Source organism: Myodes glareolus, chromosome 2 (genome assembly GCF_982192425.1).
Source record: "Myodes glareolus chromosome 2, mMyoGla1.1, whole genome shotgun sequence".
Taxonomy (NCBI): domain Eukaryota; kingdom Metazoa; phylum Chordata; class Mammalia; order Rodentia; family Cricetidae; genus Myodes; species Myodes glareolus.
Window position 1 is genome coordinate 5,300,874 of NC_142027.1, and position 16,863 is coordinate 5,317,736.

General features: G+C 46.4%; 1 protein-coding gene across 11 annotated transcripts in view; it reads right to left on the reverse strand.

Moving 5' to 3' along the window:
- Nucleotides 1-244: 244 nt before the first annotated feature.
- Kcnj15 (potassium inwardly rectifying channel subfamily J member 15) overlaps nt 245-16,863 on the reverse strand; it is a 43,600-nt gene continuing 26,981 nt past the window's right edge. For 5 of the 11 annotated variants that reach the window (XM_048422789.3, XM_048422787.3, XM_048422788.3 and 2 more), the window contains 2 exons: nt 8,383-8,468; nt 245-4,731 (listed from right to left, as the gene is read on the reverse strand). In XM_048422789.3, the coding sequence (XP_048278746.1) occupies nt 3,584-4,731; nt 8,383-8,452 (1,218 nt within the window). In that variant the 5' untranslated portion in view covers nt 8,453-8,468 and the 3' untranslated portion in view covers nt 245-3,583. Of the gene's footprint in view, nt 4,732-8,370; nt 8,469-8,572; nt 8,591-16,863 lie in introns of those variants that run through there. The other 6 variants (XM_085685818.2, XM_048422795.3, XM_048422796.3 and 3 more) reach the window with 3 other exon arrangements.

Consider the following 16,863-nt stretch of genomic DNA (forward strand, 5'->3'; position numbering starts at 1 on the left):
TCCTACAGAAGCCAGGTTTACCCCCCAACACCCTTCACACTCTCCCCCTGACACAACCACTTTCCATCACCTTTCTCTCCCCATTTCCTTTCTTTCCAGCCTATCATATTCTCTTCTCATGTGTTATAATGATCTAAGTGAGAGAGAATTGCGTGAGTAGAAAGGCCTCTCCACACTGGAGTAAACGGCCACTTTTAAATATATATATATAACTTAATTTCAGTGATGTCAAAACCACAACCAGTTCAAAGCAGAAATTTAATTCAAATAAAGATCAAACAAAATGGATGTTTACATTTATCTAAATATTTGGTCCACTAATGAATATTATTATCTTTTCTTTCCATTATGCGTTAATTGTAGATATTCAAAAGCTGCACTATTAATTTCCCATGAATAAAAGGTAAAAATAGCAACAGTGTTTAGCTCCCATCCCCAACCCCAGGTGGCTCATTGTGCAAGTCAGAGGTTGCAGCTCTCTTTGGTGTCTGGGGTCATGGGCAGCAAGGCAGAAGAAATGGCTTGAGTGTCCACGGATCTGCTGCTGCTGGCTCCGTGGCCTCCATGGTGAAGCACATTTTGAGCATCCACTGAGAAGGCAGATGCACTGTGTTTCTGAAGATCACAAGGCTTGTCTTGGGTTAAATACTCCGTGGTTTTGATGATGCTTATGAGTCTGTTTCCACCTGAAGCCTGCCTAGATCACACTCAGTAACTTTCCACCACTTAACTCCTCTGTTGGTATATCAACACGAGAACACGAGAGTGTGCCATTCAAAGTAATCATAGCTAAGTGACTCTGGAGACTGTTGTGTTTCAAACCAGCCAGCCATAGAACTATTTAGTAAATATTATGTTGCAATATGATTTATCGTACTTTTTTAATAGAGGAGTTCATATGCAGGCGATATGTCGTCAAGGCTGGCCTTGAACTCCTGATCCTTGTGCCTCTGCCTCCCACGCGCTGGGGTTACAGGCATGTACCAGCACACCTGGCCCATCCATTGGTTTTGAAGGCACCATGTATTGAAAATAAATCAAATAATCAGATATTCTGAACTTGGCCAGCAAAGATGATTTTGAGTCTGACACATCCTCATTGTACCGTCTACAACAGAAGCAGGTCTAGTTACTGAGTCGCTGGTATCAGTCGGATTCAGATGGCACCAAGGTGGATGTGTGAGGAATTTCATAATGCAATAGAAAAGACACCACAAACACCCCTGTGGCGTGGTTTTTCCTATTGAATCTACTATTATATACAACACAATATACAGGATCAGTGGCTAGAAGGGCTAGTGTCTAAACAGGCAAACAGCTAAGTTTTTGAAGAGTGGCATGAAGTCCATGAAATCAAGAACAGAAAAAATATTTCTGAATGATTGAAGATAACAGTCTCTCTCTCTCTGTCTCTCTCTCTCTGTCTCTCTCTGTGTGTGTGTGTGTATTTATTTGTGTGCATGCACATATGTATGAGTATATGTGTGTGTGTGCATGCGTGTGTCCATGCCTGGAGTCCAGAGGAATAGGTAGCTGTCCTCTTCCATCAATCCTGCTTTATTCCCCCGAGATGGGGTTTCATATTAACTGAACCTGGAGCTCATCTGGCAACCAGGATGCTGCAGCTGTCTTCCTATTCCAGCTTCCCACAGCACTGGGGTTACCGGTCTATGCAATCCTCCATGGCTCTTTAGATGGGTGCTGAGGATTTGAACCGGTGACCGCATGCTCTCACCACTGGGCCATTTCTCCTGCCCTAAATCCTCCCTTTATTAATAGAAATTATTCTGCAAACTTTTCCTCAATGAGTCTCTGACTCTCACCACACTAACTCAGTTCCAACTCAGAGATTTTATTTTCACATTTTGTTGTTGTTGTTCAAAGGAAGAACACTTGCAGATGTGGCCACATGAAGATATGGCTGGGTATGCGGCAGTTCACACCAACAGCTGGATCCAGTTAAGTCTCCCTAACATCTCTGAGTCAAAGTGTTCATCTTCTTATAAAATCAAATAAACATGAAGGCACTTTCATACGTGTGACATCTGATGCCAGAGGCTTGAGATTGTGTTTGCAGAGTCAGAGCATATGTATGCATTTTGTATGAGGCATATGTGTGTGTGTATGTATGTTCATGTGTACGTGGGTGCATGTGTGTGTGTGTGTTGCCTGCACATTCATGGTTGCATGGCACTTGAGTAAACTTACAGTGTGCTCTGATTTGAATAAAAGGAGCACACACCTTTTACATATTTACCCATTCCTGGCCACATATTCTCTCTCCCCCAAAATGCTGGCATTAAATTCTAGTATTTTCAGAGGCAAAATGTCCCCCTTGTAAGGCTGAGTTGTAGGAGGTATGTTTAGGCTCTTGCATGAGGGGTCCTCTTGCTTACAAACACCTCTTCTCCTCTCCCCTTCTTCCTGTTATCACCGGCCTCAGGAACTGCAGGATCTCTGCAGACATCCTGTACTGTGACACAGCTTCAATGTTCTTTTGTGAGGACTATAATGATCAAGCCACATACTTATCAGGGCTGTGACAATCACAGCCCTCGGGGAGCTGTTTTATTCTTAAGACATCAGTGATTTTGTGTAATTTCTTTGTGGTCAAGGTATACTCACAGGGAAAGACTGAAATGTCTGAGAGATAGACTGTCAACCCCGACAGGAGGGCGGATCTGCCAGTCATATGAACACAGAACTCACACAGTCATTTTTTTTTCTCATATGGATCTAGAAAAATGACACTGACAACATTGCCCGAAGCAGAGCTTATAATACTGATGGTTCTGTAAGCCTGGCCGAAACCTGATTGTGTATGTTGCCAGTATGTCCCGAAATGGTGCTGTTTGGCTTGTCTGACAGATATTTTGAAGGCAAAAAGAGGCTGGTGCATGCTTCCCCCAAGAGTAACGGGGATGACAGAATCAAGATACAGACATACTGCAGAACTCTTAGATTCTGGCTTGATTGTTTTCACTCCACACAGTTAAGTCCACTGGAAAATGTCAAAATGAAATGAATGTATTTTTCAAGCTTGAAGTCCTTGCTTTCCCAACACTTTTGGGTCATTCCCAGATAGCCGTCACTGCAAATACAACATACATACTTAAACACGAGAAGGAGCAGGCTCTTGGGCCGTGATACGAGCAAATACTGAATCACGCCTTAGACCCAACCTACTGACGATGCCCTGGATAGGTGGATTAAATAAATACTTCAGATTATAAGCTGATGTTCTTCTACAGACATCCATTTCATTCTGTCAACATGGCTACCTGTCTGTCACCCGAACAGGAATCTCCTCCACCTTCCACACTCGGTTTTTCAGTATAGAGCTCCATTTTAGGGGGGCGAAAATCTGAATTTGAGTGTTCACTCTTGACCAGGCACTCTGAGGAAATCTTTTTATATGTAGAGAGGTTTATTCAGCCACCAGAACAAAGAGAAAGCTGTGCCATGAATATCTCCGTGGTTTGGTATCAGGTCCTCCTGGCCCATGTTCACAGCAGCCGTTGGTTTTTGAGAGGAGCCCTGGTGTGGAGGCAGCTCTGGGGGAGGGCCCAGAGGCCAGCCTGGGTCAGACATTGCTCTGCTGCAGCAGCAGGCTCCTCAGCTCGCGCTCCCTCTGGTCCTCCTGTCTGTACTGCTCTTCCAGCTTCTGTTTCTCGGAATCCGCACAGTAGAAGGTACAATCCGGGCTCTTCCGGATCTGCTCAAACTGGCTGAAGTCAGCCACGTACTTTCCATTTTTGGAGAGAGAAACCACAGGCACAAACTCAAAGCCCCAGTAGATCTCCTCTGGGATGTAAGATGTTCGACTCTGGCAGACGGCGCTGGTGGATTCCACGGTGGCATTGAGAAGGACCACCAGTTCAAACTCCTTTTCCTTTAGGTTCTGGGGAGTGAGGTCCCGCAGGGGGCTTGTTTCATCCAACACGTGGTAGAAGGTCATGGGCAGAATGAGAAAGGGGCTCTCAGAAGAGGAGTCCACGTGGAATTTGACGGTGGCCTGGTTGAGGAGGATGCGCTCTCCCTCTTTGGTGACATGCGTCTGGAGGAGTTTTCCCGAGAGCTGGCACTGGATCAGGAGGCTCTTTCTCATGTTGGCCACTTGGATGACCAAGCACAGCTTCCCGTTCTGCTTGCTGATGACAGCGCAGTGGCTGAACTTGATGGTCTCGGCTCGCTTTTTGGGTCTTGCGATCTTGGCCAGGAAGGTACCCGTAATGAAGATCTCAATCAATGTGGTGATGACCAGTTGGGCAACCAAGAGGAAAATGGCGTGAGGGCACTCCTCCGTGATGGAACGGACCCCGTAGCCAATGGTTGTCTGGGATTCCAGGGAAAAGAGGAATGCTCCCGTGAGAGAATCCACCTTCATAATGCAGGGTGTGTGGTTAGAATTAGGGTCCTCGAGTTCTAAGTCGCCGTGAAGGAAAGCTATGGCATAGTAGACCACTCCAAACAGAAACCAGGTCATCACAAATGTGGCCGCAAACAGGGTGAGTTTGTACCGCCACTTCATGTCGATGACCGTTGTCCACAGGTCCTGAAGGTAGAGGAGATAGATGCCATCTACTTTGTCAATTCTCACATTGCTGTGTCCACTCTTGGACATGACACGAGGCCTATGCGCCTTGAGTCCAACTCCATTGGCGTGTTTCACAAGAGGGGCACTGGACATGCCAATGTGGATGGCATCCATTTTCTGGCTCCTGGGACCACCTAAAGAAATAACAAAGATGTGTCTTACAATGTTTTTGGTGTGACTTCCAGAAAGTAGAAAAGGTACTAGCAGAATCCCGTTGTTATATTTTGGCTGCGACCTCCTACCACGTGCAGTAACTGCGCCCTGTTACCATGTAGAGTAAGGCTTGGATGCTCAGTGGTCCCTTGGTATCTGTGTAAATTTTAAGTGTCAGCTCAACACAATCTGAAATCACATGGAAGAGAGTCTCAGTGAGGGATTGTCTGGATCCAGTTGGCCTATGGGTATGTCTTAGTTGAGGTGGGAAGAACCACCCACTCTAAGAACCTTCCCATTTCTTGGGAAGGGCATCCTGAAGTATAGGAGAGTAGAGAAAGTGGATTAAGGCAACTCTGCCACCCTTGCTCGCTCTTTTTCCAGTGTGGATATGATCTCTCCAGCTGTACCAAGCTCCTATCTCTGTTACTTCCCCTCAATTATGAACTGTAATCTGGTATTTTGAGATAAAATAAATGCTTTCTCCACCTGCTTGTATAAGTGTGTTGGGAGGTTGTGCCTACTGAGGTCAGAAGCCTGAAGAGGGAAGAGTGTGATGCCTGACTCGGGTGCTGGCAATGAACTCCAGTCCTCTGCAAGAGCAATAAGCTGTCTTAACTGCCGATCCATCTCTGCGGAGTCCCGCTAAGTTTTTTTAGTCGGGGTACTCTAACATGGCACCAGAAAGCAAAGCTAAAACAGTTTCCAGGGGTCCTGTTTCTGGCCACCAACCTATGGATACAAAATCCTTGAGTGATCATGACTCCTCTATGTAAACGGCAAATTATCTGCATGTGATCTGTGCATCTTAGTCTCCATACTTCAAACCTTGTCTAGACAATTTAGGAAACTTAACAGGATGAGCATAACACACAGAGAAGTAGCCACTGCGCTGTCTGCTGGGGAATCACCGCAAGAACAATGTCGGCATGTGCCTAGCGCAGGTGCAACCGTGCCTTGTACCTTCAACCCTCAGTAGCTCAAACCTGCAGACAGAGAACTCTGGAGGCAGGTGGACAGATGAGTGTGGAGATGCGTAAGGAAGTGGAACTGTGAAGGCCACACCAGCTGGCTCGTGCCAGTGTGATGAGGGCAGCGGACGAAGGGCTTGGGGCTTTGGGGGAGAGCTAGCATGACTGAGAGATGTCCCTGCAGCCGATTAGCTGTGTGGCTCAGCACAAACCTTCAACCGCTCTAGACTGCAACTCTTTCATTTTTAAGTGGGAGTGAGTCCTTAATGCCTGTGTGGGCTCCCATCTCAGACCCAACTTCCGTCCCTGTTTGCTTTTTGTTACCTGGTGATAAGACACTGATGAAAAGCAACTTTTAGAGGAAAGAGTTTATGTCATCTTATGGGTTACAGGTCACCATGAGAAAGATGGGGCACAAACTCAAAGCAAGAAGTGAAGCAGAGACTATGGAGGAACTCTCTTTACTGGCTTGCTTCCTCCATCTTGCTCGACTGCCTACCTTTCTTACACAGCCCACACCCTCCTGCCTGGCGGACGGCACTGCCCACAGTGGGTTTGACCCTCCAACATAAATCATCAGTCAATGAAAGGGCTCATGGCTACGCCTACAGGTTAGTCTGGTGGAGGCAGTTCCTCGATGGAGATCGCTCTTTTCCAGGTAACTGTGTCTGTGTCCTGTGGCCAAGACATGACCACTCAGACATGACAAGGTGTTGAGATGGTCAGGTCAGCATCCAAACAAAGCCTTATTCTAAAAACAGAATCGCTTTCTCTCGACAACACAAAAGGTTATGCGAATGCCTTACGAAATGTTACCCACATTTATTTATAGTCCGCTTTAATGACTTACCATGATAATACTTATAACGTATTTGACCAGATCCAGAACTGATCTTACATGTTAGACCAACCACCTATAAAATAATTTTGGTATAGCAATCGAGAATATTACTGCATATCTTCAGAGCCAAAGTGCTATTAATTCACTTTTAGACCTTCCTTTTAAATCACATACTTTGGAGCAATTCATGCCTCCCTCCTTCAATGAATAACTTACTATCTATAGTTTCTCCTGGTTGCCATGACATTTGGGAAAAGTCAAATTATCAAGCAACAAACGTCCCACTAACAGCAAGTAATTAAACTTTCTTAACATCTCATGCAGGTTATTCTTAGACAAGTACCACCAATGTCATTTTAGGTGTGATATTTAGGTATACACACAAGTCTGCCCTGTTCTTTAGATCAAAATAGAACCAGCCGGAGGAGTCTATTTTAAGAACAAACGAGAAAAGGATATGTAGGGTATCTAACGTAACAGCAGAAAAAAAATAAATAAGAATTTAAAAACCTACCCAGAAGCAGCACTGGGCTCCCAGCTCAGACCCAGGGAGGCTCTGCTCTGCCTCAACACTCAACAGTCGGAGGAGAACTGTGAGACCACAGAGCATCTTATAGCACCTGCCTGCTGCCTAAGATAGCTGACCCCGGCTTTCCACGAAAAAGATAACGTTGCCAATGATAGAGTAACTCTACCTGGCAGGAAAATTTTTTTTAACCCTACCTCACTGGTATTTTAAGAATTGGAGGGGAAACCCCCCCTTTGAAAAGCAATAGATGAAAATGCAGTGGTTTATGATTCAGATGCTAATCTTTCTGGTGGGGGGGGCATTATGCCAATAACAGTTTTACAATGAATGCAGACAGATCCTTCCATGGAAACAGCAGAGGCTCCCAGTGGGGGCCAGCACCTGCTCAGGATGCAAAATGGAGCCACTGGGCCATTTAATCTTCCTGTTTCGTTATGAAAGGCATGTCTCTTACTAAATATTCCTTACTGAAATTAGAATTTTTTTCTTGGAAAGTCACTGTTTCGATTTCATTGCAAAGAAAGGCCATACGCGCGTTGCTCAGAGCTTTAACTTCTTGAAACCTGCTTCACCTTTCCTGGGATCTGCTATTTAGAAGCCGGGACATCGCAGAGAGCGCGTACCATCTTCCTTCTTGTTCCCTGGACTACACTTCTTAGTTCATAATGAGAGAAGGGAAAAAGAAGCCCATTGAGGCTTGGAAAGAGCCTGCTGGCCTGCCTGAAATGGGGACAGGCTGGTGACAGGAGACCCGCTAAGGATAAGCCCAGCCTGCATGCAGGTGACAGTTATACAGACATACACAGAGGAAAGAAAACGGGGCGTGACCTCGCGTGCCGCGCTGTCCACAGAAACCAAAACAAGGTTTTCCAGGACAAGTGAGGCACGAGTGTCCTGCGCACGGAAGAGATGCTCGCCATACAGCATTCTGGGGGGGACGGGACTGTGGCCTTGTGCCCCGGGAAAGTAGCATTGTGGGGCTTCTGTTTGTCCCGTGCCCTCGCTGGGGGGCTGACCTGGCCTGGGTGAACAGCCTGCTTTCCTGTTTCTGTGAGCACTTCCTGGCTGTAAGCCTGAGCACCTGGTTCTGGGGTCAGTGGCCTGAGCCCTGCTTCCGGGCAGTCAGGGTTTGAGGCCTGGGGCCTCTGCAAGGGCAGAGTTCAGAAAGTGCATGGTTCCCTTTCTGAGGGGCGTGGGTCTCGGGATAGCCCGTCTCCTCTGTCCTCCAACCCCAGTCCCCGGTCTAGAACCCTCTGCCCTCCAAACCCTCCTCTGCTACCTGGTCACTCACTCTGTAAGTCAGGAATCTTCTGCAGGGCAAATGGCACGTCCTCGCTCCCCTTCACCCACCTGGCTACCATGGGGTCCTGCTATGGCCTGGAAGAAAGAGGGGCAGACACGTGCTGTTTACAGGTAGGTCCAGAGCACCCAGCAGAACTGGCCCCTGAAGATCCCCTCAAGGCGACGGGTGTGGCATTTACCTCCGAATCCCTGGCCATCTGGCACAGTGCCCAGTACAGGCTAAATGGCCCAAAACTTTCAAGAATGAAACCGTTGCTACCACCACAGCCTTGCTATGAATCCAGCCCCTGGAGGGAGCTCATTGACAAAAGGCGCTGGAGAGAAAGGGTCAGCCCACCCCCACCGGGGCCACAGTGATCTGAGCAGGCGGCAGGAAGGGGAAGTGCGGAGGAAGTAAACAGCGCACACTGGAGGGGGAGAGTCCAGAATAGCCCCACCGCCGGGGGAAACGCATCGCTCCTGTTGACTCAGAGAGAGAGGTAAAGAGGATCTCAGCACTGTCTCAGAGAGTGGCAGACCATAGAGAAGACGGAAGCCTAGAGGGGAAGGCTGGGCTGGTGCTGGGGAGGAAGGAGGTGCAAAGGCTGTGGGAGACACAGCCATGCTCTTCCCAATACACAAAATTCCCTGTCCTGTCTGCTCTGTGTGACCTGGTCTAAACTCAACTTAAGGTGCTTCACATTCTTCTTTTTGAAATAGTGCCAGTCATCTATCAAACGGTTATCAATCATCTATCATTTTGATTTTATCTACTATCATCTACCTATAATTTATGCCACAGTACCTATCAGATAACCTATTAATCTTCTATCTATCTGTGCTTCACCTACCACCTGGCTACGACCTACGTCCTCCATCTGTCCACCTTGCCTGTTATGCATTCTTTCTATAGATCTTGAGACCCGTGTATGGGCCTCACTCAGGTACACTCACTCCTTATTGCTGATCAGCCATTATTTCCATAGTTGTATAGTTGATATGTCCCCTCCTGCTAGCTCCCTGAGCCTCCTCCAGAACAGATCTCAGTGTGTCCACTGATTGGTTGGAGGGCAACCCCTTGCTCTTTGCTTTCTATGCCCAGTAACCTGGCGGTTTGCTTCATTGACTTTATACATCATGACATGCTCTTGATTTACTTTATATGTTTTTCGGCAGCCTCCTCTCAAATTGTGTGCCTCTCGGGTGCTGGAGAGATGGTTCTGTGGTTAGGAGCACTTGCTGCTGTTTCAGAAGACCCGAGTTCTGTTCTCTGCACCCACAGGGCAGCTCACAACCATCTGTAACTCCAGTTTCAGGGCTTTGGATGCCCTCTTCTGGCCTCCAAGAGTACTGCATGCACGTAAACTCACATTAAATACATACACAGCACTGAAAACAGAAAGCTGCTTCTAGCACCCCATTTTATACGCTATAATGACATAGCCTTTGACCCTTTTTCTTAGTGATCCTACAATTCACATGGTTTATCTGCTGCTGAGACATCAATAGTTTTCTACAAGCTAAACATGGGTAGGAAGATAACAAGGGATTGCCATATGATTCCCTGTCTCTTAATCCTCCAGATAGGCAGTACTCCACTAAAACCATACGCACAGTGTTGGTGTCTGTTAATTACATTTAGTTTCTCTGGTTTTTCATGCTATCGAAGCTTACAGGTTGGTATCATACTTCTCACAACCGTGGTCTCTTCACTGGAGTCCTTAAAATACTGAATAGAGAAGTCAGGATGGCCCTTTCCTACTTCCAGTCAAGAAAGACATGGGGCATGACTCTGTTAGTTTGTTCTGTAGCATACCATTTGATTTCTGAAGATAAAGAAAAGAAAAGTCCAGTGTGTGATTGCAGGTAAGCAGTAGGCGGACAGCCGGAAGGCTCTTGGCTGCGTGAAGAGTAGATGGTGGCTGCTCTGGTAGTGCAGCAGATGAGACAAGGACGGCAGGGGACTTGGAAAGAGTCATCCGGAAGAGACGTCTTCTGACAGAGAGGCACGAGCTCTCGTGAGAATGGAAGACCTGGGAAACCACATAGAACACAGAGGGGCTTTGGAAGAGAACAGCCTGTGAGGTTCCTGGAAGCTGTGGCCGTTTAGAAGAAACACGAAGGAAATAGCAGGGAGAAGTAGGGATAGAAGAAGCATCCCGAGTAGAGAAGATGCAGACTAGACTAAAATAATGTGATAAGCAATCAAATCAGAAAGACTCGGGTAACAGGACCACAGTGGTTCAGGGGAGTACCGACAGAATCTGCAGAGATAGTAGAACACCCTGGCATGGCAGCCACACCTCAGCCATGTACTCATGGGACCCTTGATGCGCAACACTGGAGTCCTGCAAGGAGAGCGCTACCATTTGTCTGCCCTGGAAGTCACCCGGACACACACAGGGGCCATGGAGAAGTGACTAATTCAGGCTCCCAACACTGACCACGGCAGCACTGAGCGACCGCTTTCACTAGCCGCAGAGTGCTCTGGGCTCAGGTCTCCCAATGCGCATGTCTAACAAGATGCTCTGTGAGCATGCACAGTTCCCAGCCTGGTGTGGTCCGCTTTCCTCACTTTAGGATGAGCTTTCCTGTCTCTGCTTCCTCTCAACACCCTGACCAATACCATTGTCCAGGTGTTGAATACACCGGCCTATTTCTGTAGACATGTCCAGCTCCACCATCCTGGTAGGTTAAATGCCACCTCCCCGGCTTCCAGAGCAGGGACAAATACAGAGAGGTTTTAGTCAAAACCGTAGCATATTATTTACATTGATTATATGGATATTTATAAGTCATATAGGCAATAGAGTACATGTATATTATGTAGTATCAAATGTATACCAAATATGTTATACAATTTACATTAAATACTTATCATATTACTTATTTGCACAGTGTCAATAATTCTAGCTAAAATTAATCTGCACTAATTATAAAAATTTTTATATTTTGGGCTAAAACTGAGTAAAGTGATATTTTTGACATTCACAAGTTTCACCCATCATTTTCAGTAGCCCACTCCTGTTTACACAATATTTTTTCTCTCCCAGTTCTCAAAAATAGGATCTTCTACCTGCTGTAGACACTTTCCTAAAAAAAAATTAAACTCGTTTAAGAACTACTTTCCCCCTCCTAGTTAGCACAGCTTTGGGACCTCCTAAAAGTTTAAAGTTATTTTTAATTGAATATTGTAAGTTTCCTGTGTTTTCATCCTGGGAAAACATCAGGCTGTCTTCAGCATGGCAGACAAGTAAGGTGGGTGTACAGGCAGAAAGAAGAAAAATTGATCTTTCCCTCGATGGGAATTGCCTGCTTTCCAATCAAGTCTCTAGAGTCCCCATTCCATGTGCTCACAAGGGAGTGGAAAGTGCTGGCCAAAAAAAACCTGACTCAGTTCGTGCCTTGCTCCTACAGACTAACGAAATGTAGAGGCTCTGACTTAAACTGTGATGTTGTATAGCTGCTTGTTGATATGAAAAATCTCTTGAAAAGTTTTCTTGGACATCAGCTGTTTCTGACACTGTGAGTGTGTGTGTGTGTGTGTGTGTGTGTGTGTGTGTGTGTGTTTCAATGATCTACAAGCCCAGAGATTGCCCAGTTTAAATGTCATGTTAAGTATACCCCGGCTTAAATATTAAGTAGGACGAAGTGCTTAACAAGAATCTGTTCAGGGTTCACTGAACTCAAGGGTTTAAAAGTAATTGAAAATAAAACCAGTCAGACTTACTGTCTTTTGGACCCTGTGACAGGTCACACAAACACACACCAGGAGATCTGTGCTATGGCCTTGTACCGAATTCTCCTCTCCTCTACAAACCATCTACCATTCACTTCAAAGACTGGCTGGCAGAGTTCCCAACCCAGTTTAACTTCACCAGCATGGATCAGGGCACCTGTCGTTTTGCCCAAGGACACCAGCATATTCACGAGCTGGTTTCCCAGGTCTGTGGTCTCCACAGGTAGAGCTGTGGCATTCGGTTACTGTGTGTGATTGGATGTTGATTCCAGTTATTCCCTGCATTTCACTGCTGGATCCCATAAAGGATCCTGATCTAGGCCTTTGGGCTGCCTGGGCAGGGAGGTCATGTGACTTTTCTGCATGAGTGGCTCATCACGCCCCAGCAGAGGCACTGGGCTCCTGCATGGGTCTTGTGATGCTCCGGGGCTGATCTTCAGTTGTTTTGCTCCTTATTCTGGGGGAGGGGGAGGAAGAAGAAGATGCCCAGGGCTGGACCATCTCAGAGCGGCCGCTAACTTGTAACAAATGAGAAGGGATGCTTGCGTGAATCATGGAGGTTTTGGAGGTCTGGGTTCCAGAGACAAGCCTAGTGAAAACTGGCACCAGAGAAGCCCTCACTTCGGATTCCATGCCAGCCTAAAAAATACGGAATTTGAAGAAAGGCATAGAAGTCTGAAGTCGCCCTCAAGGGATCGCCAAATGTTCCAAATGCTGGTCTAGGATGAGAACTTGGAGCAGAGAAATAATGGCAGCCTAACAGGACGTCTGCAGGAAGATGGGTGTGTCTGGTCTCTAGGCACAGCCTAGGGAAGGAGGTCATTTCAGAGTCAGCACTTAGGTACAAGACACAGGCTGACTCTTCAAAAGATGGCACACGGGAGACCCACTCCTCCATTCCAAACTTCCTTTGATCTGTGGATCTGATGGATTTGTGACCTGTAATCTCAAAGACACACGAAATGTCCTGGGTCTTTATCTCTGTGCCACCGACAGCTTTGGTTTTAGGAGGGGGACTTTTTAAAGCAACATCATTTTTAATCTCATCGTTCCCTTTTTAGCAGCAGAAGAAAAAACAATGTACTTCCTAAGTGGGGAGCTTAAGAGTGGAGAGATTAAGTAATGTATGCAAATACATTCAGCTGGGAAGCAGCAGATCTTGTCCAGAGAACCAGGTCTGTCTATCCTTGCCATTCTAGCTATGACACTATCACAAGGACATGGTGACTCATCGCTTATGCCCTGCCAGCCTTGTATAGGCACCATATCTGACCCTCTGAGCCTAACATAGCTACTACTGTTACTGCCGTATTCCTGATGAAGGCTCCAGGTGTGTGTCTGTGAGCCCCCTAGCCACTGGAGGGGATTGGAAGGAGGAGAATGACCTGTGTGGAGCCAGAAGGTTCAAAGGTCTAAGCTCCTAGGAGGTGCCATTTCTGCAAATCTTGAGGTCACACTTGGAGAACAGAGTCTACACACAAGTTCCAGAGAGTACGGGGAAGATAGGCATGGTGGGGAAGTGGCAGGAAGCTGATGGGGGTCAGTATACCACATGGGACTGCCAGGAAGTTGCAACTGTCCTCGAAATGTCCCCAGAGCACGGAAGCTCAAGTGGAGTGTCTCAGAGAATAAACAGTGATGGCGAAGAGCTGGAGAGGTTTGGATGGGGAACACTCCGTTGAAAATCACTCCAAGTCTCTTCCTTGCATAAGTGCCATGCTACCAAATAAGAACTCTGGAGGCCTGACCTGCAGAGATAGCTGGACTCCAGGGATGGGTTGGTTCCAAGCATCGTCTGACTCAAGGCAAAGTAGCATTTAAGACATCTGTAGAAGTCCAGCTTGGATGTGTTGTTAGTTAAGGCCAGGCTGCTACAAGTCCTTAGCCAAGAACACTACAGAATCACATAAGAGATAGGCGTACATCCACTTCCTTCCTCAGCTCTGCCATGTGGGGCCAAGCGTTAGCTCCTGTACCACGAGCGGTGTGCACAACACTCGCTCATACCACACCTGAGCAGAAACATCCAGCCTTGATCTGACATTGGGAAGCCGTCTAGGGAGTGCTGATCTGATTCAGATTGCCCAGATCTAAAGAGGATCCAACAGTGTGAAAGATTCCTCAGCCAGCCCCCAGCTGGTTTCAGGCCAGAACAGAACCGTGCTTCCCAGGTCTCTCCATCAGCAGATGTCACTCCTGGCTAACATGATGTGTCTCGAGCTGTCCACCTCACTGGGTTCTGAACACAGGAGGCCCTGAAGAGTCGGCACCCCTCAATAGCAGCATCAGCCTCCCTCAGGGATCTCACTCTTCTCCCGTGGGTCCCACCTCTAAGCTAAAAAGCCCAAACTTCTGGAGGTGTTTCCCGTGAGCTCGAGCCTTAAAGGAACTCAGTTTCCCAAAAGATTGCAGGGGTGACTTGGAGAAATTTATCTTTTCCCCTGTGACACACAGGGCAAGCAACAAATGTCCCTTCAATGACTAAAACCCAATTTTGCAACCCATGGGACCCTGTCGGGAGCCCATTTGCCTCTATGGTCAAATATTTAGCTGTCTTTCTATGTCTTTGTTCCATTATTATTCTTTCAAATTCCATAAGTATTGAAAAAAAGAACTCCCTTTCCATCCTTCAATGTGGTTTGCATAGTTGTACCCTTTTCCCTCAATGCAGATTCCTTCTGATTTTTTTTATTCCATAGAATGTCAACCTCTCCTCTCTCCAGCAAGGACAAGTCCAAACGGATACCGTGCTCAGCAGACTCATTTTCCATTCTCCATGGCAAAGAATCTGAGCCCTAGAGTAAGTCAGAGCTATCATTTGCTGTGTATTTTTGTAAAGACAGTTTAATTTTAGGCTCTTTAGTTGCAGGAGAGCTAGCTAACCCAAATAAAACATTATACATCTGTCTGTTGTTACGAGTGACCAACTTCAGCTGAACATTCTTCCCTAATAGCAGCAGGCTTTCTTATAGACTAAGGACGACGTGCAGCAACTAGGAGCAAGTGGAAATTTCCTTTGGTTTACCACCCTCGGTCTCGCTTGCTCCAACATGTGAAGAACGTGGGTAATAGGCATCCTCTCCCCTTTAATCACAGCGTGGCTTGGACATGCATTGTTGTGAGGTGATTGGTGAATCAGGGAAATTTATGTCTGGGGGGAAAAACAACAAGGCGAAGAGTGTTGTGTTAACATTCCAAAATGTTCTCCTCAGGGACGCATTTCTCCTGAAGTCTCACAGTCTCGCTTGCCGCTCTTGTCCAGATCAATTCAAACACTGGGAAGAAGATGGATTAGCAGTTCTGTTTGGTGAAGGAAGAGAGAAGGCAGCACCTTGGGGGTTGTTTGACTTGAGTGTGTTGGAGGAAAGTGTTTGTTTCTGCAGACAGACTGTGTGGAAACAAGCATTTATATCATGTGTTTTGATGAAACTGCAAGCTGGGTGCAGTTGTAGCTTGCAAGGAGGAAGCTGGCAAGTGTGGAGGGACTGAGGAGATGACTTTCCTTAGTTCTTCTTAGGACGCAGGAAGGTGCCCGAGTGGGTGCTGCCTTCTCACCATGCGTCCTTATGTAATTTACAACACTTCGGATTGATTTCCCTAAATAAATCTCCCACGTGAAGTCACTGGGTGGAGAGCCTCTATTGAAGGTGATGAAGGCAAAGAAACACAGGAAGCATCTCGTAAATGTGGTGTCTTTTTCTTCTGGCTCTTTCTGTCTTTCTTTCTTTCTTTCTTTCTTTCTTTCTTTCTTTCTTTCTTTCTTTCTTTCTTTAATGGAGTTGTGACCCGGGTGATTCAATGGTGACGGGTGGATTTCAGTGTGATTCACCTGCCGTTGCGGCTGGAGTTCCTCTGCTTGTTGATTTTCCTGCTCGTTATTATCCTAATGGGAATCGTATTCCAGACAAAGGAAATGACTGACTCTTGCTTGGTTTGGAACCAAGTTATTAAGAAGCGGGACCCGTGTCAAAACATTTCACAACCCTGTCTCACTCTTAGTCCATGCTTTGACCATATGCCTGTGACATGGGAACCAGAGCACTCAGGTTTTGGGGGAGCACAGCGCATACTGACAGTCTAACATGGAGGACGATGAGAGGACCAGAGACACGTCTGAACTGTTTGCTTCTTCAACAGCTAGTCATATGCGATCTCTGAGTGACAGGGCCTGTTTCCAATTTTAAAATGTCTTCACGTTCAGTCAAAAATCTTAGCCCTTTGGCAGTTAGCTAGCCTTCATCGGTAAACAGGGACACACGATACACTGATGTCATCTGTACTTAATTAACTGGAGGGTGTTTGGCTCAATTTTGGTCATGTTAGGATTGCCAGATATGATACAAGATGCTCGGTTAAATCTGAATTTCAAGTGGATCGCACATACTTTTTATTATAACTATGGTAATGTTTAATATTTAATAATAGTATTCATATACTAAAATTATTCATGGTTGATCTGAAATGCATGTATATGTGCTCCCTATATATGTATATATTGTATGGACATATAGATAGCACACTGGTCTTTATTTATATGTGCTAAATCTTTTTATTTATTTTGGAGACAAGATTTCTCTGTAGCTTTGGTGCCTGTCCCAGAACTAGCTCGTGTAGACCAGGCTGGCCTCAAACTCCCAGAGATCCGCCTGCCTCTGCCTCTCAAGTGCTGGGATTAAAGGTGTGCCCCACTACCGCCCGGCATATGTGCCAAATCTTATATCCTTAGGGAAGGACAAATCTACCTTCTTCCAG